The sequence below is a fragment of the Budorcas taxicolor genome, chromosome 21 (assembly GCF_023091745.1).
Source record: "Budorcas taxicolor isolate Tak-1 chromosome 21, Takin1.1, whole genome shotgun sequence".
NCBI classification, from domain to species: domain Eukaryota; kingdom Metazoa; phylum Chordata; class Mammalia; order Artiodactyla; family Bovidae; genus Budorcas; species Budorcas taxicolor.
The window spans coordinates 58,888,821-58,916,422 of record NC_068930.1 but is presented as its reverse complement, the minus strand read 5'-3'; the positions used below and the strand labels follow the sequence as shown (position 1 = coordinate 58,916,422).

The window sequence follows — 27,602 nt, the reverse complement described above, 5'->3', positions numbered from 1 at the left end:
CTGCAATCAATATTCAGGTATAGGTTTTATGTGAACTTACATTTTTCATATCTTGGATATATAGCTAGGAATTGCCAGGTCATATAATAACTCAACATTTAACATTTTGAGAACTGTTTTCCAAAGTTGAAGCACCATTTTACAATCCTACCAGCAACGTATGAGGGTTTCAATTTCTCCACATCCCTACCACCAGCACTGCTTTTCTTATTATTGCTATCCTAATGGATGTGAAGTGCTATCTCATTTGCATTTCTCTAATGATTAATTCTGTTGAGCATCTTTGCATGTGCTTTTTGGCCTTCTGTGTATCTTCTTTAGAGAAATGCTTACATCAGTTGTACATTTTTCATTTGAGTTATTTTTTTTTTTATTGTTGAGTTATACAAATTCTTTGTAGTGAGGGAACATTCTGAGTTGTAGCTCTTGTAGGACCAAAATACACAGACAGGTAGAGCTTTGCTTGGGGACAGACTGGCTGGAGGAGAGGGCCTGTGCTGGGAAGGCTGACAGGTGAGAAGGTAAGCGTAAGTTAAGGCCAGGTCTTCAGGGTCATGAGTGTCCCATTAAGAGTGTGTCTTTTGGATGGCAGCCTGGGGGGTATCTCAGGACTTTTAAAGGAAATAGACAACGGAATGAACAAATTGTCTTGAGGGGAGATAATCTGGTGACGTGTTAAGGGGCAGGTGATGTGGAGAAACAGGATGCAGACGTGATGGAGGCTGTTATAGTCACTAGTGGTGAGGTGAGGAGGTTGGAACTGTGGTCATGTGGAAAGGGACAGAAGAACACCACTGATATTTTGAAGGAACGAGTGAAGGGAGTTATGACACATGAATGGATAGAGACTGAGAAGGTGTCAACTGCGATTTAAGGGCTGTGAACCCAGTGCTTGGGGACTGAGGTAGAAACATGGCCAAACATGCAGGAGTCAGAAGTGGAGCCCTTTGGGGGAGGCACACTTGGAGAACTCTGAGGTCAGTCTGTGTTTCAGTGGAAGCTGCTGAAGGCTGGGAGTGGGCCTTTCTGAGACCGTCCTCAGCTCTCAGCTCCCAACTCACTGGGCACAAAGCGTTAGTGGTAGTCAGAGAGCTAGCAAATTACTTCAAACATAGCAGCTAAGATGGGGCAGCTACAATTAACCTGGGCAGCTACCCCAGGGACTTGCTTTCAGAGCTGGAGACTGGTGCAGGGACAAGGGAAACTGTGAGCCCAAGAGAGTCGATGCAGGAGTGAAGCTGGAGACATCTGACTGAAGGGAGCAGTCAGAGTTGGCCAGGCCTACAAGAGGAGTCAAAGAGGGGCAGAAAACTATGTGCCTCCTTATGGGAGAAAGGGACAGAAGGCCACAGAAGCAGGGAAGGCAGAGAGGAAGGAAGGAAGGAAGGAAGGAAGGGAGAGACACTTGCATGCAAGGAGCCTCATTTAGCAGTAGCTGCTCAGTCATGTCCGACTCTTTGAGGCTCCTCTGTCCCTGGGATTTTCCAGGCAAGAATACTGGAGTGGGTAGCCATTTCCTTCTCCAGGGGATCTTCCCGATCCAGGGATTGAACCCCGGTCTCCTGCACTGCAGGCAGATTCTTTACTGTCTGAGCCACAAGGGAAGTCCATTTTATCCTAACACAAACCCTGAAAGGCTCTTATCATAGATTCTATTTTACCTACTTGGAAACTGAGCTCAGAGAGGTTCAGTTTCTTTTCCAAGTTTGCATAGCTACTAAGTGGTGGACAAGACTGGACCAGACCCCACATCCCTGCTCTTTTGTTTGCCCTTGCTGTCCCATCACAGGGCTGGAGGTGGCCCTCACTGACCTCCAGAGCTCCTGGAACAACGTGCGGCACCATACAGACGAGATCAGCTCCAACCACCTTCTTGTTCGCCGGGGCCAGGCCTTCAACATCACCCTGTACTTCAGGAACCGGGCCTTCCAGCCAGGCCTGGACAACATCATTTTTGTGACTGAGACTGGTGAGGACTCCGGCTGGCTTGCAGGGGTTGCACGCACGTGTGTGTGTATGTGTGTGTCTGTTGGGGGGAATTATCGGGGGTTGGGAGGTCACTGCAGAGTTCCTCAGCTCTGCTTCCTTCTTAGGACCGCTGCCAGATCTGCCCAAGGGGACTCGAGCCGTGTTCAGCCTGGCAGATCACCGTGGCCCCAGCCCCTGGATCGCCTCACTGCAGACCATCGGGGCCAGTTCCCTGGAGGTGAGCCTGTGTGCCCCTCCTGTGGCAGCTGTGGGTCGGTACCTCTTGAAGGTTCACATCAGATCCCTACAGGGGACTGTCACAGCCTACCAGCTTGGGGAGTTCATCCTGCTCTTCAATCCCTGGTGCCCAGGTAAGGCGGGATGCTCTCACCTCTGCCCCATGTCAGTACCATAGACAGCAAGGCTCAAGGGTTTCCAGACTCCTTCTCCACAGCCACTGCAAACCTCCCCAATCCCATGCACTCAGCATCCACTCCCAACCGCCAACAAGCAGGGCAGAGAAGACTTGTTATTTATTTACTTAGAATTTTAAAATAATGAACCAAGTCATCTTTACTTTAAAAGAAAACTTATAATCAACTATTGACCACTGTTAACATCTACCTTCATCATACATTCTAAAGTTAACTGGAGCTTTTCCATTATAAGAGTAATAAGTACATTCCATTGAAAATTTGTAAAATGAAGTACAGGGTAAAGTGAAGAAAGGAAGGTAAGTAGGTAGGGAGGGAGGGAGGAGCCCTTAGGCTCCAGTTTGCTCATTTCCATAGAGGATTAGTTGAGTGTAGCAGAAAAAGCATGCACTCAACATGGGCTCTGTGTTCACATTTCACTCTACTTATGTGTGGTTTGGACAAGTTACTTATTACCCTGAGCCTATTTGTTCAACCTTGAAATGGGGCTAGTATGTAAAAGTGCTTTATAAAGCAAAAAATTCCACCAAAGGTTATTTTTACTTCTACCTTCTGTTTCTATTGATTCTATGGCTGGTGTTGATGGGTGGTGGGGGTGGGTCTCCCCCTCACTCATGCACCTCTTGGAGTCACCCAGCCCTCTCCCCAGAGCTCAGGTCCCATGGGCCTGGGCCTTCTGGAGTGGGACTAGAGTGGGAAAGATGATGTGACTTTTCTGCCTTGTGTCCTCCCACTGTGATTCCCAGAGGATGCTGTCTACCTGGAGAGTGAACCCCAGAGGCAGGAATATGTCATGAATGATTATGGCTTCATCTATCAAGGGAACAAGAACTGGATCCGCCCCTGCCCCTGGAATTATGGACAAGTGAGTCTCAGCTCTGCTCATGGCCCATTCAGGCCCTGGTCTCTTGGGGAGAGGAGAGCAGGAGTGGGTGGGAGGGTGCCCTTCATGCAAGATTCATCCAGAACTGCTGACAAGTGGGAATTAAATGGCACCAAGAAGATATGAGATGTGATCCCAGGGAGCTAGGGGAGCAGCCGTAAAAAGGTGGTAGGTGTTCTTAGATGATCACATCTGATTTGAACGATAAGGCTTAAAGGGGAAAGACAGCTGAAGGCACCCATCCAGGAAGGCCACCGAGAGGGTGCAGATGCAGAGACAGCGGCGGGAATGGTCATGCTTGCTCCTGGATGTTTGTTTGTTAGCTGTGTTTCCAGTGGGGCCCCAGCTACCACGCTTCCTTCATCCTCATGACCCCAGGTGACAGGCTCTAGGATCCATTTTGTCACACTGGAGAAAATTTGTCCCCTGAACATCTCAGCCAGAAGCAGGGCTGATGAGCAGCAGGGTGTCTTCCTCCCCACTGCTATCACCTCTTCAGTTATTCGTTTTGATCACATACCTTTCTCATTATAAAAGTAGTACAGGTACCTCCCTGGTGGTCCAGTGGTTAGTCAAGACTCCACACTTTCACTGGAGGGGGTATGGGTTCAATCTCTGGTCAGGGAACTAAGATCCCACAATGTCATGTGGTACAGTAAAAAAAAAAAAAAAGCAATATATATTCTTTTCCCTTATAGATTATTAAAAAATACTGAGTACAGCCCTCTGTGCTATATAGTAGGTCCTTGTTGGTTATCTATTTTATATATAGTTGTATGTATATTTTAATCTCAAAATCCTAATTTGCAACTGAAAAGAGAAAAGACTGTATATGTTTGCATACATATATGAATTATTATGCTATATACCTGCAACTAACACAACATTGCAAATGAACTATGTGGTGATAGTTTAGTCACTAAGTCGTGTCCAGCTCCCTGTGACCCCACTGACTATAGCCCGCCAGGCTCCTCTGTCCACGGGATTCTCCAAGCAAGAATACTGGAGTGGGTTGTCATTTCCTTCTCCAGGGGATCTTCCCGACCCAGGGATTGATCCCAGGGCTCTGCACTGCAGGCAGATTCTTTACCAACTGAGCTATGAGGGAAGCTCAAACCAACCATACTTCAACAAAAAATAAAATTGGTATAAAAAATTTAAAGTAACATATAATTGCTTAAAAAACTTTATGAAACATTACAAAAATGGGTGTCTAGAATATGAAAGTCTGTCTAGGCACAGTCACCAGCAAGGTGTGTGTTCCTCTACACGTATTCTAAAACATGTGATTTTGTTTGTAAAAACAGCACCGTCCTGATTGCAAGGCTCTGTAATGCCCGAGTTACTGAAAGCCTGCCTCCCACTGAAAGCTCAGCCAACAGCAGGTGCTCCAGGAAGCCCAGAGCCAGGTTGAGCCCTTGCACCACAACACTATGGGGGTCGGCGGGGAGGGGCCAGCTCTGGCTGCTCAGAAGGGGTGGTGGCTGGAGAATTCTGTGGGGGCCTTGTGGCACTTGAATCAGCTTGACATGGGTCCCTGTCCCAGACTTGCTCAAAGAGAACTCTAGCACAGGTGGCACCAGGCCCAGCGTTAGCTCCCAGGGTGGCTATGGTCCAGATGAGATATGAAAGCCTCAAATGGTCCCAACTGACATCCCCAACTCCTCACTCAGCATGGGCAGACGGGGATCCCAGAGGGCCCCTGGACAGGAGTTGGCTGTCATCTGTGAGAAACAGAAGTGAGGAGATGCTGCTTTCTGAGTCCTGGGTTTTTCCTTTCTGTCTCTCTTCTTCAGTGAATGCATACTGAACATCTGCTCAGTGCCAGGCAAGGGGCTGGATGCTAGAAGCATGAAAATGAATAAAACATTGCCCCTGAGCCCACAGTGAAGTGGGGACTCAGTCACATAAGCAGGTCACTGATTATGCAGTGGGATATACAAAGATTGAGTGCCAGGTGCAGGGTATTCTGGGAGCCTTGAAGAAGAGCACTTGATTGGGCATGGGGGTGTTGGGGAAGCTTCCTGGGAGAAGAGATGCTGGAACTGAGTTAGCCAAGTGAAGGGAAAGGGGGAACTATCCCAGGCAGGGGGAAGCATGAGCAGACACAATGGAGAGAAATGATTTGGCCAGCTACAGGCGTTACAAGGAATCTGATGTTGCTGGAGCAAAAACAAACAAACAAACAACCCACACACAGTGGTGAGGGTTATTGAGATATGAGACTGAGAAGGTAGAAGTGGGGCAGATCAGGTAGAAGTGGGGCACACAGGGTCTTATGTGCCTTGAAGAGGTTAGAGCTTTGCTCCTGCAGGCCATAGGACCTGCTGAATGTCTTAAAGCAAAAAAAGTCTACCAATCAAACTGTCCCCTGGGGAAGATGGATCAGAGAAGCCTTCTAATTCTGTTTATGTATTCATTTACTCTCATTCAACAAAGACGCACAGCATCCCTACTATGTTCTGGGCACGATGCCAGGTCTGGGGGGCAGAGCTGTAAGAAGAACTGGAGGGACACAGCATACAGTCAGGCCAGGAGGACAGACCCTGGCCATCTCGGTGTAACTGAATCTGATGAGTTAAGAGATATAGCCAGGGCTATGGAGTGAAACCAGGCTCCAGCTCAGGGAAAGCCTCAGAGGAAGTGGCATTCATTCCAAGCCTGAAGGACAAAGAGTCAGCCTGTCTTGGTGAAAAATTTCCATAACTCGTATGCTATTAGTCAATCCAAAACACTGAATCATGGGTGCTGTGACAAGTCCGTGCCATTGTCTCAGCACTAGCTCCCAATGACGAGCTGGGTCAGCAGGTAGAGGTAGAAGGTGAGGCAACTTGGCTTTAGCAAGAAACAGCCCAGGTGCTCCGGGAGTGTGGATTAAAGGGGAGAAGAAGGAGAAACAGATTTTTTTCAGCCAGTCAGACTCACTGGAAAAAACTCCAGGAATCTGACAGGCAGGAAGTACAAACCAGGCAAGCTGTGACCCCAGAGCTTTGAGACCTTGTAGGGCCGTCCATGGCTGTGCTGCTGGACAGTTTCCTTCCAAATGGGCTTGTATCCCACAAACACACTCCACTGGAGAACTGGGCAGGGTGGGTCATGCATTTCTTTTCATATCCACGTGTGCCTAGCCTGGGCACCTTGCCTCTTTGCGTCTTCTCTTGCAGTTTGAAGAGAATATCATAGACATCTGTCTGGAGCTGCTAGACAAGAGCCTGAACTTCCAGATTGACCCAGCCACAGACTGTGCCCTACGGGGGAACCCTGTATACATCAGCAGAGTAGTGTGCGCCATGGTGAGCTTGGGTCCAGGGAGGGAGGAAGCTCTGCAGGGGCGCCCTGCCCACTCATGGTTGCCCACTGCAGCCGGGGAATGAACAGTCAAGAGGCAGAAGCCCTCTGGCAAAGCCATTTTTGATGAGACTGATGGGTAACAGGTTTTCTCAACTGAGATCTGAAACGGCTGGGTATGACCATCACCTCCATTAATTACAAACTGCATTTTGGGGAAGGACTAAATGAAGCTCTGGTTTGGGAAATAATCTTGTGTCTAAATTTCCTTACCTCTGAAGTGTGTTCAAATGCCCTTAGAGCCAAGCTCTGGCTTTGGAGGGATGGAGGGTGGAGGGGTCAAGAGGGTGGGTAGAAACAGAATAATAAAGTAATTAACAGTGGTGCACAAGTCAGAATAGCTGGCTTCCCACCCTCACCCTTTCCCCAGAAGGTCTGGAAGATCCCAGCTAAAATAACATCAAACCTTCCTGTATCTCAGGCCCAGGAGCCTGGAAGGCAACCCATTTGTTGAGGAAAAGGCTGCTTCTAATGCTTCTACTTATGGCTTCTCTGCAGATCAACAGCAACGATGACAGTGGGGTGCTCAATGGAAACTGGGGCGAGAATTACTCAGATGGCACCAACCCCACGGAGTGGATGGGCAGCGTGGCCATCCTGAAGCAGTGGCATGCCACGGGCTGCCAGCCAGTGCGCTACGGGCAGTGCTGGGTCTTTGCTGCTGTCACATGCACAGGTAGGGAGTGCAAAGGGCCCGTGGAAGGACAAAAAGGCCACTGGCTCATGTCTCGGCCCTCTGAGCCACTCCTGTCCCAGAAAGCTCACACAGCTCCCACCGAGGGACATTTACAAGGAAGCAGAATGTCTCTTCACTGACCTCAGGCTTCACATACCTTGGCTCATCTCACAGGGTAGTTCTGGGGTGGACATCATACACTTCTTAGAACGTGGTGCCCTTCCCTTCTGAACTTGGACAACCTAACAGAATCCTCCCTAAAGCCTGGCTGGGAATTGTCCAGGTCCAAAATAGGAAAGAAGGTGAAAGACCAAGTCATTAGAAAACTTATAAATTGATCAGTGTCCTTTCTGAGCACAGAGAATGAGCTTGATGTAGGTGTATACACAGGAGGGAAATGTGCCACTGAGCATGGGCAGGGTGCACGGGGCCAGAGCAAGATGGCAGCCGAAGTACAATGACCTTGACTCTGGAGATGCCACATGTTCAGTGCACTTCGAGTGCTGACCAAGCCCATAGGGGATGGGGGAACAACAAGAGAGATCAGCTTTTCAGATAGGGAGTGAATATTACATTAGTAGAAGAGAAGTCTAACAATATGTACTGGGAAAGAAAGCAAATGGAAACTGGTTTGCAGGTGGCGAGAGGAGCAAGCAGAAGGTAGGGGAGGGTGAGTGTTAGGGAGGCAACACCTGGACATGAGATACACACTGGAGGTGGCAGGAGGAGGCTTTCTGCTTCACCCAGAAAAGGTCCAAACTTGCTTCTGGCCCTCTCACTGCCCCAATGTCTAGGCCAGCTCTCAGCCTCCTGGCAGGGTATCTGTGTACCTAACTTGAGTCACAATCAGGAGGTTATTCCTGTTGGCTGGGGAAAGAGGCCAGGTATGGCTTTTATTCACAAGGCTCTCTAGGCCAATCCAAGAAGGCCAGATCTGTCCACAGCTTAGTGTTTATTGAGGGCTCAGGCCTTTTGTGTAGAAATTCCCTGTATGCAAAGGCTGGTGAAGTCTGTGAGTGCGTGTGTGGTGTGTGTGTGTGCTGGTCCAGGCTCTTGGAGGAAGGCTACAGAGCCGCAGGCTGCCAAGCAGCAGGCTGTCAGCACACTGTTCACAGGGGCATCAGCCCACAGGGGCATTGGGAAGTTTCTGCCTTCACATGGGTTAGCAAGAGGGGTAGTCCTGAGCTGCTCCTCATCTGCAGCAGCAGAGCTGCATCTGGAACTGGATGCCTTAATGGCCCAGGGTTAGAAGCCAGAAATTTGACAGCTTTGATGCCCAGAGTCACAGACATCGGGGTGAACTGGGATGTCTGAGTCATCCAGGGAGCAGGCACAAGACTGAAGGCAGAGAATGGAATAATCTTGTATAAGACAGAGAGGGAGTCCTCCTGGGACTGGAAAGTCTAGAGTCTAATGGGCAAGGTGTGTGCACAGCGGGAGAGGGCCAGGTGTTTGGGTGTGGTTGTCTGGAATTGGGTGGTGGGAGAGTGAATGGAGATGATGCAATGAGAGCAGACCAATTAAAATTTTTATGAGAATCATGGCCCTTTAGTGACCCTGAAAGCAAAGGCTTGGGCCAAGTTGGTCAAGCGTGGCTGGCTCACCTGCAGCTCAACAACACCAGCCCTCCCCCACAGGGCCACCATGCTGTATGTTGATAAATATGTCTATCAGTTTGGAGAACTCGTCATTCATCCAGCAACACTTCTTGTGTCCTTATCCTATGTTAGGCACTGTGCTTCCAACAATCTTGGTTACAAATATGGGTAACACCCAGCTTCAATCCTCCACTAAATGTCAAGGATTTAGTCAGAATTTTTAACCCAATACAGTTGCCAAAACATGTTGTTAAAAATTATTATTGTTATTCTTTAACAGTCACAATAGCTAATATTTATTAGAGACTTTCTTGGTGCCAGGCATTGTGCTAAAACCTTGACAGCCTAGAATAATGGTAAAGCTTGAGTTCAAATACTAGTACTACCATTAAGTGACTGAGTGATCTTGGGCAAGTCGTTTAACTTGTGCCTCAGTTTCCTCAGGCATATGATGGGGAAATTAATAGTACCTACCTCATAAGATTATTGGAAGGATTGACTGAGTTCATACATGGAGGGTGCTTAGAAAAATGCCAGGCTACCATGAACAATCAATAAGTTCTTTTTTTTTCTTATTGAATGATTTCATTTATATAAAATGTCCAGAAAAGGCACATTTACAGAGTCAGACAGCAGATTAGTGGTTGCCTGGGGTGGGGAATGGAAGTGGGGATTAACGATAAATGGACATCCCAGGGGTCTTATTGTAGAGATTAAAACGTCCTAAAACTAATTTATGATGATGGCAGTAAGTTCTAACTAGGATCACCTTATTTGATTCCCCAAATGACCTTCAGAGATAGGTTCTATCATTATCTCCATTTTACAGATGAGGAAATTGAGTGGCAAAGCTAGTCTCACATCCAGGCATGGTGGCTGCAACCACTAGGCTATACTGCTGCACGAATGATGTCAGCAGCTGCCGTGTAATCAGCATCCCCTGTGCTGAAGGCACACTCTGGGCACTTCCTGATGCTCACAGTCACCTGCGGGTGGATATTACTGTCATTTCACAGATGAGAAAACCGAGGCTTAAGGTGACCACGTAACTCATCTGATTAGATGTGCATGCTCCCCTCTGCAGCTCTGCCTCCCTCCGTTTCCTTTTTTTCTTTTTTGAAACTGGAATCTGTTCAAGAGCCTCTTCTCTCACCTCTGTATTTATATATATATATACATATATATATATATATTTTTTTTTTTTTTCCTGCCAAACGCAGCTTGCGGGATCTTAGTTCCCTGACCAGAGATCAAATCCACACTCCTGGCAGTGGAAACCGCTGGACCACCAAGGAAATCCCATATTGCATTAAAAAAAATAACATCAGCATACTGACTTCAACTTCCTAAAGAAAAATCACACAAAAAAAGAGACTTTGCATGCATCAAAGATATGATTATAATTTTTTGGATAGATGTTTCCTTGACATCAATTTAGTTGGCTGTTACTTTGGGAATTTCAGAGAAATCCCTGACCTTCCCTCCCTCCGGTGCTCGGGGCAGGCTGCTCCACAGCTCTCTGTCTCAGTCATCAGGCGTTTCCTGTCCTGGCTATCCACTCCTTGTGACAAGGCCAGGCCCCTCCGCCCTGAGGTCTGTGAAGTAGCCTGGATGCCTTGCTCTGTATCAAAGGAACAGAGGGAACAGTGATGTTCTGTGACCTGAAAATTCTCCCCAAAGCCAGTGTCACCTATTGTATGATTCCAAATATGTGAAATGCCCAGAATAGGCAAGTTTATATAGACAGAGAGTCATTTTGCAGTTGCCTAGGGCTGGACAGGTGGGAGAATGGGAAGTGACAGCTAGTGGGCACGGAGGGCCTTTCAGAGGTGATGAAATGGTCTGGGATTAGATGTGGAGATTGTTACACAACCTGTGGATATACCACACACCACTGAACTGTACACTTTAAAAGGGTGAATTTTGTGGTATGTGGATTATGTCTCGGCAAAGTTGTTTACAAAAGAAAAGTCAGGCATCCTGGGGATGTGCCTGATCTGTTCCTGCCCACAGCTGCAGGGCGTGGGGTGGGGGTAGCGAGCCTTGGGCAGACCTATGGACCCTCTGTAAAGGAGGGTCTGGGGCCTGCAGCCACAGAGGAGAGTGGTGGGAAACAGCCTGGGAGATGAGGAGGCTGTGAACTTAGGGCTGGGCCCTCCTCTCTTCACCCCAAACTACCCCATGTGTCCATCTTTTATATGTTGGATTCCCACTTATGATCTGGTTCTCATGTGGAGTCCTCTGCTGAAAACAGTTTCAAACATCCTCGGGTTAGAAGTCATCTTATGATTTCTTCTCACTCACTTATATACTGGCCTCTATAAAGTGCTTCACTATCTCCATTTCAATACCATAATTCTAATCTCATTGTTTTTACTGAGCCCTTACCTCTCAAGGAGAAGGAATGGCAACCCACTCCAGTATTCTTGTCTGGAGAATCCCATGGACAGAGGAGCCTGGCGGGCTACAGTCTGTGGGGACGCAAGAGTTGGACACGACTTGGCGACTAAGCACACCTCTCAAAGAGGTGGGGCTTCTGGTGGCTCAGACAGTAAAGAATCTGATGCTATATGGGAGACCTGGGTTCAATCCCTTGGTCTGGAAGATCCCCTGGAGAAGAGGATGGCAACCCACTCCAGTATTCTTGTCTGGAGAATTCCATGGACAGAGGAGCCTGGCGGGCTGCAGTCATGGGGTTGCAAAGAGTCAGACACAACTGAGCAACTGCCATTACCTCTCAGAGATGGACCCTTAGTCAATGTCCCTGACTTTCTGACTTATTCCACTTAGTATGATAATCTCTAGGTCTGTCCATGTTGCTACAAATGGCATTTTTCATTTCTTTTTATGGCTGAGTGATATTCCATTATATACACACACCACTCTTTAAAATATATATATTCATTTACTTATTTGGCTGCACTGGGTCTTGGCTGCAGCCCACAGGATCTTCTATCCATGTTGTAGCATGCAGGATCTTTAGTTGTGGCATATGAGATTTAGTTCCCTGATGAGGGACAGAACCCTGCATTGGAAGTGGGGAGTCTTAGCCCCTGGACCAGGGAAGTCTCATCTTTTTTCTTTTTTTTTAGTTGAAAACAATTTTTATTATCTCACAGTTTCTGTGGTTCAGGAATCTGGGTACAGCTTAGTAGTCTCATGTCAACACATCTTCTTTATCTGGTCATCTGTCAATGGACATTTAGGTTGCTTCCTATCTTGGCTATTGTAAACAGTGCGGCTATGATCACTGGCCTGATGCTGTTTTAATCCCTGGCTCTTAGGCTCCATAGGTCAAGCTGGGTCTTGTGCAAAAGTCGTTTCTAGCCATCCAGCAGACTTGAGCTCTCCTTTGGCGGTGCTGGGTCTTTGTTGCTGAGTAGGCTTTTCTCTAGACGTGACGTGAGGGCTTTTCATTGCCGTGGCCTCTCTTGTTGCAGAGCACAGGCTCCAGGGCATGTGGCCTTCAGTAGTTGCGGCTCATGGCCGCAGAAGTTGCGGCGCCCGGGCTTAGTTGCTCCGTGGCATGGGATCTTCCCAGTCCAGGAATCGAACCTGTGTCTCCTGCATTAGCAGGCGGATTCTTTAGCACTGAGCCACCAGGGAAGCTCCCTCTTCACCACTATTTTACGTTACTTCCCTCTCTTTTCCCTTGGAGTATTTAGGTTTCAATTAATCATATTCTTCATTTCATGGCATTTATCATAACAGGTCAGCTTCAAATCCCTCTTTTGAAAAAATTATTTACTAACTGATTTCCCCCTTTTATCTCATAACCCATTCTTATTCACCTCCTCCTACAGTAGGGAAACATTTTGATGTGTTTGATATGTAGTATGGTATTTGAAAGTGTTCTTACAAAAAATATATTATCTTTGTGCAATATTTTTCCAGTACATTTTTTGTATTATATATTATATTTTTCATCTTTAGAAGTTCCACTGGGTCTTTTTCTGGCTTCTATTTCTCTTTTATGTCCTTGTTTTCCTTTACCTCCTACTGAGTATATTGATAATATTTTTAAATTGGAGTATAGTTGCTTTACACTGCTGTGTCAGTTTCTGCTGTACTTCAAAATGAATCACCATATGTATACGCACGAGTGAAAAGCGAAAGTGGTCTCTCCGTCGTGTCTGACTCTTTACGACCCCATGAACTGTAGCCTCTGTCCATGGAATTCTCCAGGCAGGAATACTGGAGTGGGCAGCCATTCCTTTCTCTTGGGGTTCTTTCCCATCCAGGAATCAACCCAGGTCTCCCACATTGCAGGCAGATTCTTTACCATCTGAGCCACCAGGGAAGCTCATGTCCCCCACCTTTTAAAAAAATTTCTTTCCCATTTAGGTCACTACAGAGCACAGAGCAGAATTCCCTATGCTATACAGTAGGTTCTTAATAGTTATCTATTTTATACATAGTAGTGTATATATGGAGAAGGCAATGGCACCCCACTCCAGTACTCTTGCCTGGAAAATCCCATGGACGGAGGAGCTTGGTAGGCTGTAGTCCATGGGGTCTCGAAGAGTCGGACACGACTGAGCGACTTCACTTTCACTTTTCACTTTCATGCATTGGAGAAGGAAATGGCAACTCACTCCAGTGTTCTTGCCTAGAGAATCCCAGGGTCTGGGGAGCCTGGAGGGCTGCCATCTATGGGGTCACACAGAGTTGGACACAACTGAAGTGACTTAGCAGCAGTAGCAGCAGCAGTGTATATACGTCAATTCCAATCTCCCAACTCATCCTACCCCACCTTTCCCCTTGGTATCCATATATTTGCTCTCTATGCCTGTGTCTCTATTTCTGCTTTTCAAGTAAGGTCATCTATACCATTTTTCTAGACTTACTGATAGTATTTAAAATAGCTGCTTTAAGGTCCTTGTCAGCTAATTCCCTTATATGTCATTTGTGGATCTAGTTTGATGGGCACTTTTTCTCATTTTGAGTCATACCTTCTTGCTTCTTTACATAAAAAAAACAATAGACTATTTTTTAGCAAAGTTTTAGGTTTCATTGTCATTGGAGACAGGAGAGAATTGTTAGATTTTGTGATGGCATATCTGAAAAACCACAGCAATATTACCATCTTGGTTATAAGGGACAGCTAAAGGCATGGGAGGAGGAACAGGAAGTGATGTTTTTACCATGTGGAAGCTTAATGAATTCAGGGTGAAACAAAAATATGCTAAAAGTCATCACACTTAAATGCAATTAATTCTATTACTTGGGGCTCTGACTGTATTCATCAGTATAAGCCACGGAAGTGTGGCAGCAAGGCTGACCAAATGAATTTTGATAAATTGAGCTTGAACTCTGCACTGATTTCTCTTTTAAAATTGGAGCCTCATTTCCACATGGAGGTGCAGAGGAGAGAAGAACTGGTGGGAAGCCTTCATGGCCAGTCCTGAAACAGATTCCGTGTTTTAACCACACCATCAGGACAGGATCCCCAGCTGGTCAGAAGTGAAGCTGCGCTCCTTGAAGGCAGGACTGTCTTACGTCTTTGTGTAAGCATCAGAGCCACTGCCTGGTTTACCATGGGAGCTTTACACTTCTCACTGAATGGGCGCCAAATGGCTAAGTGAAGAGACGTAGTTAATACCAGGAGTGTTGTGTGAGGTAATATACCTCAGGAACTCTATCGACCTTTCCTGACTCTGAGATCTTGTCCATCTTTGTCCAAGCATTGCTGTGTGAATGTGCATGGAGGTGCGTGCACAAGCACACACACACCCCACAGTGGTTTTTCTTTTATGAGGGATTCAGCTCCCAAATTATCCATGAAAATCTCAGGTACAAAGTCACCTGAGACTCACATCAAATTGTGAGTCATCAGGACTCACAGTCTGCAGAAGTGGGCTAAAGAAAACTCATTTCAACACAAATTTAATGAGCATCTACTCTGGCCAGCACTGTGCTGGGAATGAAGAAATGCAAGAAAAGTATTTGATCTGAGCCCTACTCTAGGGCAATTTGTAATCTAGCTGACAAATAGGACAAATAAATGAGATCACAGAGAGCTTCATGCAGTGATAAAATGTGTGGCATTGGTGACTGGAATTAAGTGAAAGCATAGGAAGGAGGATGAGTGGGCATGGAGTAATCAGTGAAAACTTCACAAAGGAAAACACATTGAGAATGACACGTTGCTGGGATGTGTAGTGAAGTTGCAATTGTTAGTGAAGTTGTAGTGAGGGCTTGTGGTTAGCACTGGGAGGCTTTGAGATCAGAGATGCAGGGGTTTAAATCTTGCCATGGCTTTTCCCTTGCTGCCATGTGATCTCAACCACTCTAAACTTCAGGTTTTTCCTCTTCAAAGGTGGAATAATCACAAGGTTGTGGAGAGGATTAAGTGAGATTATGCCTGGGCAGTGCTTGGCACCATTCCTGGCACCTAAAAGGATGATGATGTCACCAACTGGCAAGGAAGCTAGCCAAGAATGGAAGACCAGCTCAGCTGGGGATGTGCTTAGTAACAGCAAGGTCTCCATGTAGGCTCAAGTTTCAAATTTAGGAGTCATGGGCACAGAGTGAGAGATGAAGCCACAGCAGAAGCCCTTTGTTGGGGGACAAAGAAAGCAGGACAGAGGGGGCAAAACCCCGAGAAACATGTATGTGCATGACTGTGCAGGTCTGAACACTGCTTCCTTCGCGTGACACTGAAGCTAAAGACTTGGCTTCTTCCCAGAGTAGAGAACCATTCTTGTCCCTCTGTTGCCTCACTGTGACAGCTATTGTCCCCTAATCCGGTCCTCTCATGAGGCATGATGAGGAAACGGTGAGAATGGATTAGTGCAGACCCATTACCACTCGAAGCTTATGCTCTGTGGAGAGTCAAGCTTGGTATCCACAGCACAGCACACAGTCTTCAGTTGGAAACTGTCAAAATGGACAGAAGAGTCGAGACCTTCATTCACTCTTCCAGCAAAGATGCACCCATGTTTCTGCAGAACAGGCCTGCCTTGTATCATTAATGGTTGTATAATGATAAAGATGACTATCACACAATCCCTGCCCTCAGGAGGAGAGACTCATAAACAAATCATTACATGCCATATACCATGTGTAGCAGAGAACTCAGAGTGCCATGAGATCACTGACCTGTGCTTGGGTAGGAGAGTGCCTGTCTGGCCATGTCTAGCAGCAGCTGACACCACCACTGACACTTCATGAATTTAGCTATCAGGGTGAAGGATGGAGGCTTGCTCCCTGCTCTCTCTGACCACCCCTCTTTGGCATGTGCTCTCATTACCATAAGTGTTATCCACCCTCCTGACTGTAATCTTAGCATTAATGTGCCCACGGTGATGCTCTTGAGTCACGCTCTTGCCTCATATGCTCTTGCCTCACCCCTGTCTCATGTTCCTTCAGTGGCAGCTTTTCCCACCTTCATCCTACTCTCTGGGGTGGTCCTGTGTCATCTCCACCTACAATTCACTGTCGGCTCTGCTCACTCCCCACGCTTGTTTCTTGGCCCTGTGCAGACCTGCCACTCCAGGGAAGTGCAGGGCTCCCCTTTGGCTTCTCTCCTCCCCTTCCTGGGCTGCATCCAGGGATGTATCCCCACACCAACCTGGAGAGGCTTTGTGCCAAAGAAGGACCCTAAACTAAAATCTACAAGCAATTAAATGCTTATTATAAATAAGTATCTAAACTAAAAATTCTAAACATTTTTAAATGACAGTGGTATTTTTGAAGAACTATTAGAAATATCTGTATTTTTTGACTCAGTCATTTTACCTCTTGGAATCTGTCTCAAGGGGGAAAAACAGAAATTGATCTACAGAGATGTCCATCACATCATTAATTACAACAGGGGAAAAAAATTAGAAACCAAGCAAATGTCTAAAAATAACTTCTGCTAAAGTTTAAAAAAGTATATGAACCAGTAACAATACAGTGGGTTCATATATTTTTTTAACTTTAATGCTGTGATGGACATCTCTGTAGATCAATTTCTATTTTCCCCTCTTGAGACAGATTCCAAGAGGTATAGCAATACCGGTCTTCCCTGGTGGCTCAGATGGTAAAGGATTTGCCTGCAATGCAGGAGCCACAGGAGACCTGGGTTCGATCCCTGGGTTGGGAAGATCTGGAGAAGGGAATGGCAACCCACTCCAGTATTCTTGCCTAGAATTCCATGGACAGAGGGGCCTGGCAGGCTATATAGTTCATGAGGTCTCAGAGTCAGACATGACTGAGTGACTCACTTTACTTCACTTCATAACAATACCAAAAAAATGGGAGAGGGAGATTGAAGTGCTTTTCTTTATAGAAGAATGCCAGCTAATACATATGGAAAAAATGATACTGTTAGAAGATAATCATTTTGGTACCACCATGGAGAAGAGAATGGCTACCCACTCCAGTATTCTTGCCTGGAGAATACCGTGGACAGAGGAGCCTGGTGGGCTACAGTCCATGGGGTGGCAAAGAGTTGGACACAACTGAAGTGACTTAGCACACAATCAAGGTTGAGCATAGCATTAATTCAGGCAAAGACTATCAGGAATGCTAAAATTGCTTGGTGAAAGATTGTTAGGGAGCAATATATTTCATGCTAGTGATTGTTTATTTAATGACAAGAAAAATCATAAAGACAGCATTCTACCCTCTTTTAAGAATTTCTCCATTAGCCATAGATTCTCACTTTTCTAGCCTTTGTTACAGCCTCCTTGCCTTCCTGGCTGTATCTGTAAATACTTTCCTTGATGATCTTCTAAGACAGTACAACCACACAGAAGGGGAAATCCAAGCAGCAGGACTCTTTGCCTAAGAATCTGACGGTCTTAATCTTTACCACAGGAGGGATAAAATTTCAGCTATTTGGTTTGAAGATAGAGATTTATGGCCAGGAGGGAAGTGAGACAAGTCAGGCTACTGAGTTTTGCCAAGGGACCAGCCTCTCCCACCTTGCTGGCTAGGGCAGGGAAACCCAAAACTTGCTAGACCTTCTGTTGGCCCTAGGAGAGCTTGTCTGAGGAGGCTCTCACCTTTGTGCGAAGCCTTAGGGAGAGGAAGGTAGGGAGGGAGGTCGGACGTGTCGCTAACCTGGTGCCCCAGACAGCTCCTGCCTGCCAAGTGTATGATTTCCCTGAGTCGAGAGCGCTAAGCCCAGGAATCCATGGCCCACAGGAGATTTCTGCCCTTTCTACAGTGATGAGGTGCCTGGGGATCCCCACTCGAGTGATCACCAACTTCAACTCTGGCCACGACACAGATGGAAACCTGATCATTGATGAGTATTATGACAACACAGGCAGGATTTTGGAGAATAAGAAGAAGGACAGTGTCTGGTGAGAGACATCTCTTTCTGGGGCAAACCACATGAGCCTGCTACCCTCCCATGCACTCCCCCATTTCACCAGCCCTGAGGCTTGGTATCCCCAACCCTAAGGCTGGGGAGCAGCTAAACACAAATACAACCATCTTCTGAGTTTAATACATCACATCACAAGAGCTCTCTGTCCCGAGGGAGTTTTCCTCTTTTTCACCTCCTTCATTTAATACTCAACCTGTGGCTCTGATCATAGATGGCCTGAAGTCTCACCTCTGGACACAAAGGTGAGCCCGTGACTGCCTCTGTGAGTGGACAGCAGACACAAGTAAGGGCTACGAGAGTCTTTTGAGAGAGAGTGAAGGGTTTCCATTGGCTCTGGAACCTTCACTCTTTACAAAGAGAGGAAAGCTCCTTTCTGGGCAAGCTAAGGCTCACCTGCCTCCCACAGAGGTGTGCAGGCCTGCAGCACCCTGACTTTCTATCTAGCTGTCCATCACTCATCGTCCCCTGCCTTACTCCAGAAAGACCTCGAGCACCACCAACTCTCCCTCAGCTTCACCTGACACCCACTCCTCTGGCTTCTGCCTCAGGAATTTCCACGTCTGGAATGAATGCTGGATGGCACGGAACGACCTCCCACCTGGATTCGGAGGCTGGCAGGTGCTGGACGCCACACCTCAGGAGACAAGCAATGGTGAGACTCTTGGGAGGACAGGCAGAGCCCAGCGCCACAGAAAGAGCCCCCACCCCCACCCAGCCCTGCAGCCACAGCCCAGCGAGGCCCCTCTGTTCCCCGTCAGGCCTCTACTGCTGCGGCCCTGCCTCCGTCAGAGCCATCAAGGAAGGAGAGGTGGACCTGAACTACGACACAGCTTTCGCCTTTTCCATGGTGAATGCTGATTGTATGGCCTGGCTGGTCTTTGGAGGGAAGGAGCAGAAACTTCACCAGGACACCAATACTGTTGGCAATTTTATTAGCACCAAGAGCATCCAGAGTGATGAGCGGGATGTCATCACGGAAAACTACAAGTATGAAGAAGGTACGACCAAGCCAGGCCCCTGCAGAGTCCAAGTCCTGTAGGCACCTTCCCCAAGACCCCAGGGAACCTCTCTGCCAGCTGGGACAGTCCTCTGCAGCAGGGGAGCCGGAACCCAGGCCCATTGTCTCCCCAGCCCTTCAGGTTTAAGGGCCCAGTTGGGGTCCCCACTGCCTCACTTCCTCATGTCCTTCCCCACCTCACTCCCCACAGGCAGTGAGCACCCTCCGAAAGATATTCATGTGGATTGCAGGGCCATCGACAGCCATAATCTAGAAATAGTATATGTCCTACTTGACCCTGCCTTCCTGAAAAATCAAACTGAAGAGGGCAGGAGATTGAGTAAACTCTTTCCTACTAATTAATTTTATTAATTTCATTTAACTTCTTGCCTGGAGAATCCCAGGGACGGCAGAGCCTGGTGGGCTGCCGTCTATGGGATCGCACAGAGTCGGAGACGACTGAAGCAACTTAGCAGCAGCAGCAGCAGCAGCAGCAGCAGCAACTTATTGTTTGATTCATGTTTTATTGGGTGTTTGGAGGACAGGCCAGACCATAGCTAGCACCGCAGCTGATATAAGGCCAAATGTTCACTCCCACACCCACACCATGCAGAGGATGGTTCTGAGAAATGGGATCCTTGGCAGGGTCTTCTGACCCAAGCAAGTGGGGCAAGGGGCATCTACGTCAGTCAGCTGTGGACTGATTCCTGGAAATTGAGACCAACCACCAGTTTCGAGTACTAGGGAGCCAAGCAAAAACATGCAGTCTAAGAGGGCCAGAGGCAGGCAGAGGGGCAGGATCTGAGCAGGAGCGAATCAGGACTGTGTGGGCTGGTGGTGGGAGCACCTGAGATTCCTGGAAGTCCATGAAGTGCGTGTTTGTGTTTGTCTATGTGGGCCTTTAGGGCCAACACAGAGAAGGCCCAGAGTCCAAGCCTAAGAGACAAGCATTGAACACATCCAGGGTACTGGCAATCCATCCCTCCGCCTCAATTCTCTCTGTGGCTGTCTTCACTGGGGATCACTTCAAAGACAAGTGGTTTATCAGTGAGGAGATTTAAAAGCTACAGGAGGGAAGGAGAATGAGCAAGTGAGATGAGGAAGGGGAGCAAGCCAATACTGGGGGCCTTGTCAGGCCTGTTAGCACTGTGGGCGGGGGGCTGGGGCTCTGTCTGCTGGGGTCCCTGCCAGGGGGGTGGCTGAGAAAATGTAGGATAAAGAATGCTGTGGTCTCACTGTGGCCAAATCATTTGTTGTTAATCTGAAATTCAAATTAAACTGCCCTGTATTTTTATTTGCTAAATTTGGCAATCCTATCAGAGATTTAGTGTAAAGTGTAGAACAATACTGCAGATTTATCCCACCCAGGGGGCAAGGGGCCTAGGCTATTTATCCACCAACTCTTTATGATCAGGGATTGAGGGCTGCTCTTGGGGGTGTAAATTTCCTAGTGCTTTCAGTCTGCTCCATGCATGAGGTGAGTCAGTTGTGGTGGCAGAGAAAGCCTCAGACGGAGAGTCTCAGGTGGTGGAATTTGAAATGAGGGCACTGGTGCTGTGCTCTGCCCTCCCAGGTTCTCTGCAGGAGAGGCAGGTGTTTCTGAAGGCTCTTCAGAAGCTGAAGGCTGGAAGGTCCCCAGGCTCCCTCCGAGCAGAATCGCAACCCAGGTCCGTGCCACTGAGTGACAGTCCGCGGAGCCTGGCTACTCCTTCTCTCCAGCCCAGTGATGTTGTCCAGGTCTCCCTGAAATTCCAGCTGCTCGACTCGCCTGACATGGGCCAGGACATAAGGTTTGTCCTGCTGGCGCTCAACATGTCGCCCCAGCTCAAGGACCTCAGAGTGAACCTGAGTGCCCAGTCTCTGCTGCATGACGGCAGCCCCCTGCTCCCATTCTGGCAGGACACAGCCTTCATCACACTCTCTCCTGAAGAAGGTATGGGCTCTGGGTATGGGCATGAACACAGAGTAGCTTATGGAAATGCCATAAGGGGGGTCAAGCCAGCCAAGAGTTTGAGGGCAGATCTGTGACAATTGTCTTCCTAGTGTCTCCTCCAGCACATAGTCCTCCTCCTTCCTTCCTTCCCTCTTCCTCCCTTTCCTCTACTCCTTCTGTTTCTTCCCTTTAACCTCCTCCTCCTTCTCCTCAATCCTTCCTTTACTACCTCAAGGAATATGGGCCGGGTTAGTGAGGACAGCCTGAGATTTGAAGTCCTCCAGACCTCGCAGAAGGCAATGGTACCCACTCCAGTACTCTTGCCTGGAAAATCTCATGGACAGAGGAGCCTGGTAGGCTGTAGTCGATGGGGTCTCGAAGAGTTGGACACTACTGAGCGACTTCACTTTTACTTTTCACTTTCATGCATTGGAGAAGGAAATGGTAACCCACTCCAGTGTTCTTGCCTGGAGAATCCCAGGGACGAGGGAGCCTGGTGGGCTGCCGTCTGTGGGGCTGCACAGAGTTGGACACGATTGATGTGACTTAGCAGCAGCAGCAGCAGACCTTGATTAGAGCCTCAGTGCACCCACATACTAGTAGAATAACCCTAGGCAAGTCATTTCACCTCTCAGCCCCTCCAACAGAAAACTGAGTACCTGCTTCATTGGGGGCTCAGTAAGGTTGGCCTCTCCTCTGCATAGTACGGTCCCAGATCCACCCAGGCCTAGCTGATTTCTCTAGCGAGTCTCACCCATCCTGTGTTCTCTCCCTAGCAAAGACCTATCCCTGCAAAATCACCTATTCCCAGTACAGCCAGTACCTGTCCACAGACAAGCTGATCCGCATCAGTGCCCTGGGTGAAGAGAAGAACAGTCCCGAGAAGATCCTGGTGAACAAGATCATCACCTTAGCCTATCCCAGCATCGTGATTAATGTAGGCAAGAGCCCTGCACATGGCCTGAGGGCTCCTTGGGACTGACTCAGGGTGGGGGATAGAGATCCCTGAGAGCTTGCTCAGGAGAGCAGCCCCTTCCCCTGCCTCTTCTGGTGCCTCCAGGAACCTCCCCACCAGGAGCAGGTTTATCAGAAAACACTGGATGAGGTCTCCATCCTCTTGTACCCTAAGAGGTCTTATGGGTGCATCTTGAGCAACTGCCATGGGGAGGTTGGGGAAAGACCCCTCTGTTGTATCTCCTCCTGCTGTTGGCCTTCCCCAGGGTCAACATGAGGAAACTTGGGCTCAAATGGGAGGATCCTGAGTCGGGGAAGAACTCTGCCTGAACAAAGGTCAGCTCAGGTTTGATGTGCTACTTTTTGTCTGTGGATCCTTAGACAAGCCCTGGGCTTCTGCATCTTGAACTGTCAATGATGGGCACTAGACTAGATGGCCTCCGAGGACTCCTCTTTCTCTGACATTCTGGTGGGGAGACTTCACAGGGCTCTTCCTGCCGGTGCTGTTTCCCCAAGGCCAAGCAGCCTCCTAGATCCTGCCAAGTGTGCCTGGGGTGCCCCCTGGTAGGGTGCATCTGGCAAGCTCAGCCATTGGAGTCTATTTTAGGGAGGGTTTCCAAAGGTGCCTCCAAGTTTCCTGAGGCTACTTCCTTCTCTCTAAGCCCTGAATGATCCACTGGTCTTGACTCACACACTGGTGTGAAAAGAAATTCAGCCAACTATGATAAAAGGGTGAGAAGGGATGGAGTTAGACTGTGAAAAGAAAAAACAAAAACTGTCCCCAAATGATCCTACCCACTCAAATTATCCCTGAGAACCCTTCGGAGCTCTTGTTTATTTCACATTTCAATGAAATCCTTGCAGCAGAGGAAATATTACTGAAGACTCCCAAGTCATCAGAACTTTCCGTACAATGGGTCGAGTAGAAATATTTTACACAAATGTCCATACATGTGTAAGTGAAGTAAAAGTTTCACATAACAATATTTTGCATGATGAACACTGATATTCTATTCTATTTCATTTTAAAAAATTAATTTAATTATTTTAATTGGAGGCTAATTATTTTACAATATTGTGGTGGTTTTTGCCATACATCAACATGAATCAGCCATGGGTGCAAAACTGTCCCCCATCCCAAACCCCCCTCCTACCTCCCTCCCCATACTATCCCTCTGGGTTGTCCCAGAGCACTGGCTTTGAATGCCCTGCTTCATGCATCAAACTTGCACCTGTCATCTAGTTTACATATGGTAATATACATGTTTCAATGGTATTCTCTCAAATTATCCCACCCTCACCCTATCCCATATAGCCCAAAAGTCTGTTCTTTACATCTGTGTCTCTTTTGCTGTCTTGTATATAGGGTCATTGTTATCATCTAAATTCTCTCTCTATATATACATATATATATATATATATATATATATATATATACACACACACACACACATTAATATACTGAATTAATGTTTCTCTTTCTGACTTACTTCACTGTGTATAATAGGCTCCAATTTCATCCACCTCATTAGAATTGCTGGGATGTGGGTCATAGAAGATCTTGCTGTGATTTATGTCAGAGTGTTCTGCCTATGTTTCCCTCTAAGAGTATAGTTTCTGGTCTTACATTTAGATCTTTAATCCATTTTGAGTTTATCTTTGTGTGTGGTGTTAAAAAGGGTTCTAGTTTCATTTTTTTACAGGTGGTTGACCAGTTTTCCCAGCACCACTTGTTGAAGAGATTATCTTTTCTCCATTGTATATTTTTGCCCCCTTTGCCAAAGATAAGGTGTCCATAGTTGCATGGATTTATCTCTGGGCTATTTTGTTCCGTTGATTTATATTTCTGTCTTTGTGCCAGTACCATACTGTACTGATGACTGTAGCTTTGCAATATAGTCTGAAGTCAGGAAAGTTGATTCCTCCGGTTCCATTCTTCTTTCCGGCTATTCAAGGTTTTTTGTGTTTCCATACAAATTGTGAAATTATTTGCCCTAGTTCTGTGAAAAATACCACTGATAGCTTAATAGGGAGTCCATTGAATCTATAGATTGCTTCGGGTAGTATACTCATTTTCATTATATTGAATCAATGAACATGGTATATTTCTCCATCTATTTGTGTCATCTTTGATTTCTTTCATCAGTGTTTTATAGTTTTCTATATATAGGTCTTTTGTTTTTTTTAGGTAAATTTATTCCTAAGTATTTCATTCTTTTTGTTGCAATGGTGAATGGGATTGTTTCCTTAATTTCTTTCTGTTTTTTCATTGGTAGTGTATAGAAATGCAAGGGATTTCTGTGTATTAATTTTATATCCTGCAACTTTACTATATTCATTGATTAGCTCCAGTAATTTTCTGGTGGTATCTTTAGGGTTTTCTAGGTAGAGGATCATGTCATCTGCAAACCGTGAGAGTTTTATTTCTTCTTTTCCAATCTGGATTCATTTTATTTATTTTTCTTCTCTGATTGCTGTGGCTAGGACTTCCAAAACTATGTTGAATAGTAGGGGTGAGAGTGGGCACCCTTGTCTTGTTCCTGATTTTAGAGTAAATGCTTTCAATGTTTTGCCATTGAGGAAAATGTTTGCTGTGGGTTTGTCGTATATGGCTTTTATTACGTTGAGGTATGTTCCTTCTATGCCTGCTTTCTGGACGGGTTTTATCATAAATGGGTGTTGAATTTTGTCAAAGGCTTTCTCTGCATCTATTGAAATAATCATATGGTTTTTATCTTTCAATTTGTTGATATGGTATATCACATTGATTTGCATATATTGAAGAATCCTTGCATCTCTGTGATAAAGCCCACTTGGTCATGATGTATGATCTTTTTAATATGTTGTTGGATTCTGTTTGCTAGAATTTTGTTGAGGATTTTTGCATCTATGGTCGTCAGTGATACTGGCCTATAGTTTTCTTTTTTGGTGGCATCTTTGTCTGGTTTTGATACTAGGGTGATGTTGGCCTCTTAGAATGAGTTTGGGAGTTTGCCTTCCTCTGCTATTTTCTGGAAGAGGTTGAGTAGGATAGGTATTAGCTCTTCTCTAAATTTTCGGTAGAATTCACCTGTGAAGCCATCTGGTCCTGGGCTTTTGTTTGTTGGCCTATTTTTTTTTTTTATTACAGTTTTGATTTCCATGCTTGTGATGGGTCAGTTAAGATTTTCTATTTCTTCCTGGTTCAGTTTTTGAAGGTTATACTTTTACAAGAATTTGTCCATTTCTTCCAAGTTGCCCATTTTATTGGCATATAATTGCTCATAGTAATCTCTTATGATCTTTTGTATTTCTGTGTTGTTTGTTGTGATTTCTCCAGTTTCATTTCTAATTTTATTGATTTGATTCTTCTCCCTTTTTTTCTTGATAAGTCTGGCTAACAGTTTGTCTATTTTATTTATCATCTGAAAGAACCAGCTTTTAGTTTTGTTGATTTTGTTATAGTCTCCTTTGTTTCTTTTTCATTTATTTCTGTTCTGATTTTTATTTCTTTCCTTTTACTAACATTGGGGTTCTTCTGTTCTTTCTTTTAGTTGCTTTAGGTGTAAAGTCAGGTTGTTTATTTGATGCTTCTCTTGTTTCTTGAGGTAGGCTTGTATGGCTATGAACCTCCCTCTTAGCACTGCTTTTACTGAATCCCGTAAGTTTTGGATTGTTGTGCTTTCATTTTCATTTGTTTCTATGCACATTTTGATTTTCTTTTTGATTTCTTCTGTGATCTGTTATTCAGAAGCATTTGTTTAGCCTCCATATGTTTGTGTTTTTAGTAATTTTTTTCCTGTAGTTGACATCTAATCTTATCACACTGTGATCAGAAAAGATGCCTGAAATGATTTCAATTTTTAAAAATTTACCAAGGCTAGATTTAGGGCCCAGGATGTGATCTATCCTGGAGAATGTTCTCTGTGCACTTAAGAAAAAGGTGAAATATATTGTTTTGGGGTGAAATTCCCTGTAGATATAAATTAGGTCTAACTGGTTCATTGTATCATTTAAAGCTGGTGTTTCCTTGCTAATTTTCTGTCTGGTTGATCTATTCATAGGAGTTGGGTATTAAAGTCCCTCAGTATTATTATGTTACTGTTAATTTCCCCTTTCATACTTGTTAGCATTTGCCTTATGTATTGAGGTGCTCCTATGTTGGGTACATATATTTATAATTGTTATATCTTCTTCTTGGATTGATCCTTTGATCATTATGTAGTGTCCTTTGTCTCTTATCACGGTCTTTATTTCAAAGTCTATTTTATCTGATATGAGTATTGCTACTCCTGCTTTCTTTTGGTCTCCACTTTCATGAAATATCTTTTTCCAGCCCCTCACTTTCAGTATGTATGTGTCCCTAGGTTTGAGGTGGGTCTCTTGTAGACAGCATATATAGGGGTCTTGTTTTTGTATCCATTCGGCCAGTCTTTATCTTTCGGTTGGGGCATTTAACCCATTTACATTTAAGGTAATTATTGATAAATATGATCCCATTACCATTTAGCTTTTTGTTTGGGGTTCATTTTTATAAACCTTTTCTGTGTTTCCTGTCTAGAGATCTTTAAGCCTTTGTTGAAGAGCTGGTTTGGTGGTGCTGATCTATTTCATTTTTAAAAAAATGTTAATGACAATCCATTAAGTCGTCCATACTTGGAAAAACACAGGCCATGGAAATCTAGTTCTTTAGGAAGCAGATCTAGGGAACAGTGCCCTCCATAAATGTCTGATGAACTGGGGGATGAGACTAATTCTCCTCTCTGGATTTCCCTGTTCAGGTTTTAGGAGCAGCCATTGTGAACCAGCCGCTCTCTATACAAGTGGTATTTTCAAACCCCCTCTCGGAGCAGGTTGAAGACTGTGTGCTGACTGTGGAAGGAAGTGGTCTCTTCAGGAGACAGCAGAGAGTCCTGTGAGTGCTGGCAGTGCCCACTCTCCGTTGCATCTTATCCTCGGGGTGGAACTGTCCTTTGTTCTAGACTTAGGGGAAGGGGAAGTCTGGCTTCTGAGTAGAAAGGGGCTCTGGGGTTATCATGATCCCATGGTTTTCTGACAGTCTGTTTTCTCTGCTGCAGCATTGGAGTCCTCAAACCCCATCACAGAGCCAGTCTCACTCTGGAGACTATCCCCTTCAAGAGTGGCCAAAGGCAAATCCAAGCGAATCTGAGAAGCAACAAATTTAAGGACATCAAGGGTTACAAGAATGTCTATATAAACTTTGGATTATAAATTCTGGGACAAGGAGCTGGATGTGTAGCTTTAGGCAAAGAGCATGTGTTAGGCTTTAGGCAAACAGCAAGTTCAAATGCAAGCTGTGCCATTCCCCACCTAAACAGAGGCTTCTCTTGGCTCTGACGTGAGCAGCAGAGGAGAAAATGGCAATGGATAGCCCCCTGGGCATTTGCATTGCTCCCCGGGACTCTGCTCAGGGCCCAGGGATTCCATGGTGTCCTATCCAGAACTGTGAGACTGACCATGCAGTCCAGAATTGCAGGCTTGATTTAATG

At 46.1% G+C, this 27,602-nt stretch overlaps 1 protein-coding gene across 1 annotated transcript in view; it reads left to right on the top strand.

The window, feature by feature from the left end:
- The window catches only part of TGM5 (transglutaminase 5), a 30,352-nt gene extending 3,028 nt beyond the window's left edge, over positions 1–27,324 (top strand). Inside the window, exons 2-13 of the mRNA XM_052659838.1 lie at positions 1,790–1,969; positions 2,094–2,339; positions 3,149–3,267; positions 6,450–6,578; positions 7,132–7,309; positions 18,065–18,203; positions 18,778–18,881; positions 18,988–19,227; positions 20,800–21,159; positions 21,936–22,096; positions 26,874–27,007; positions 27,171–27,324. Coding sequence (XP_052515798.1) covers positions 1,790–1,969; positions 2,094–2,339; positions 3,149–3,267; positions 6,450–6,578; positions 7,132–7,309; positions 18,065–18,203; positions 18,778–18,881; positions 18,988–19,227; positions 20,800–21,159; positions 21,936–22,096; positions 26,874–27,007; positions 27,171–27,324 — 2,144 coding nt within the window. The remainder of the gene's footprint in view (positions 1–1,789; positions 1,970–2,093; positions 2,340–3,148; positions 3,268–6,449; positions 6,579–7,131; positions 7,310–18,064; positions 18,204–18,777; positions 18,882–18,987; positions 19,228–20,799; positions 21,160–21,935; positions 22,097–26,873; positions 27,008–27,170) is intronic.
- The last annotated feature ends 278 nt before the right edge of the window (positions 27,325–27,602 follow it).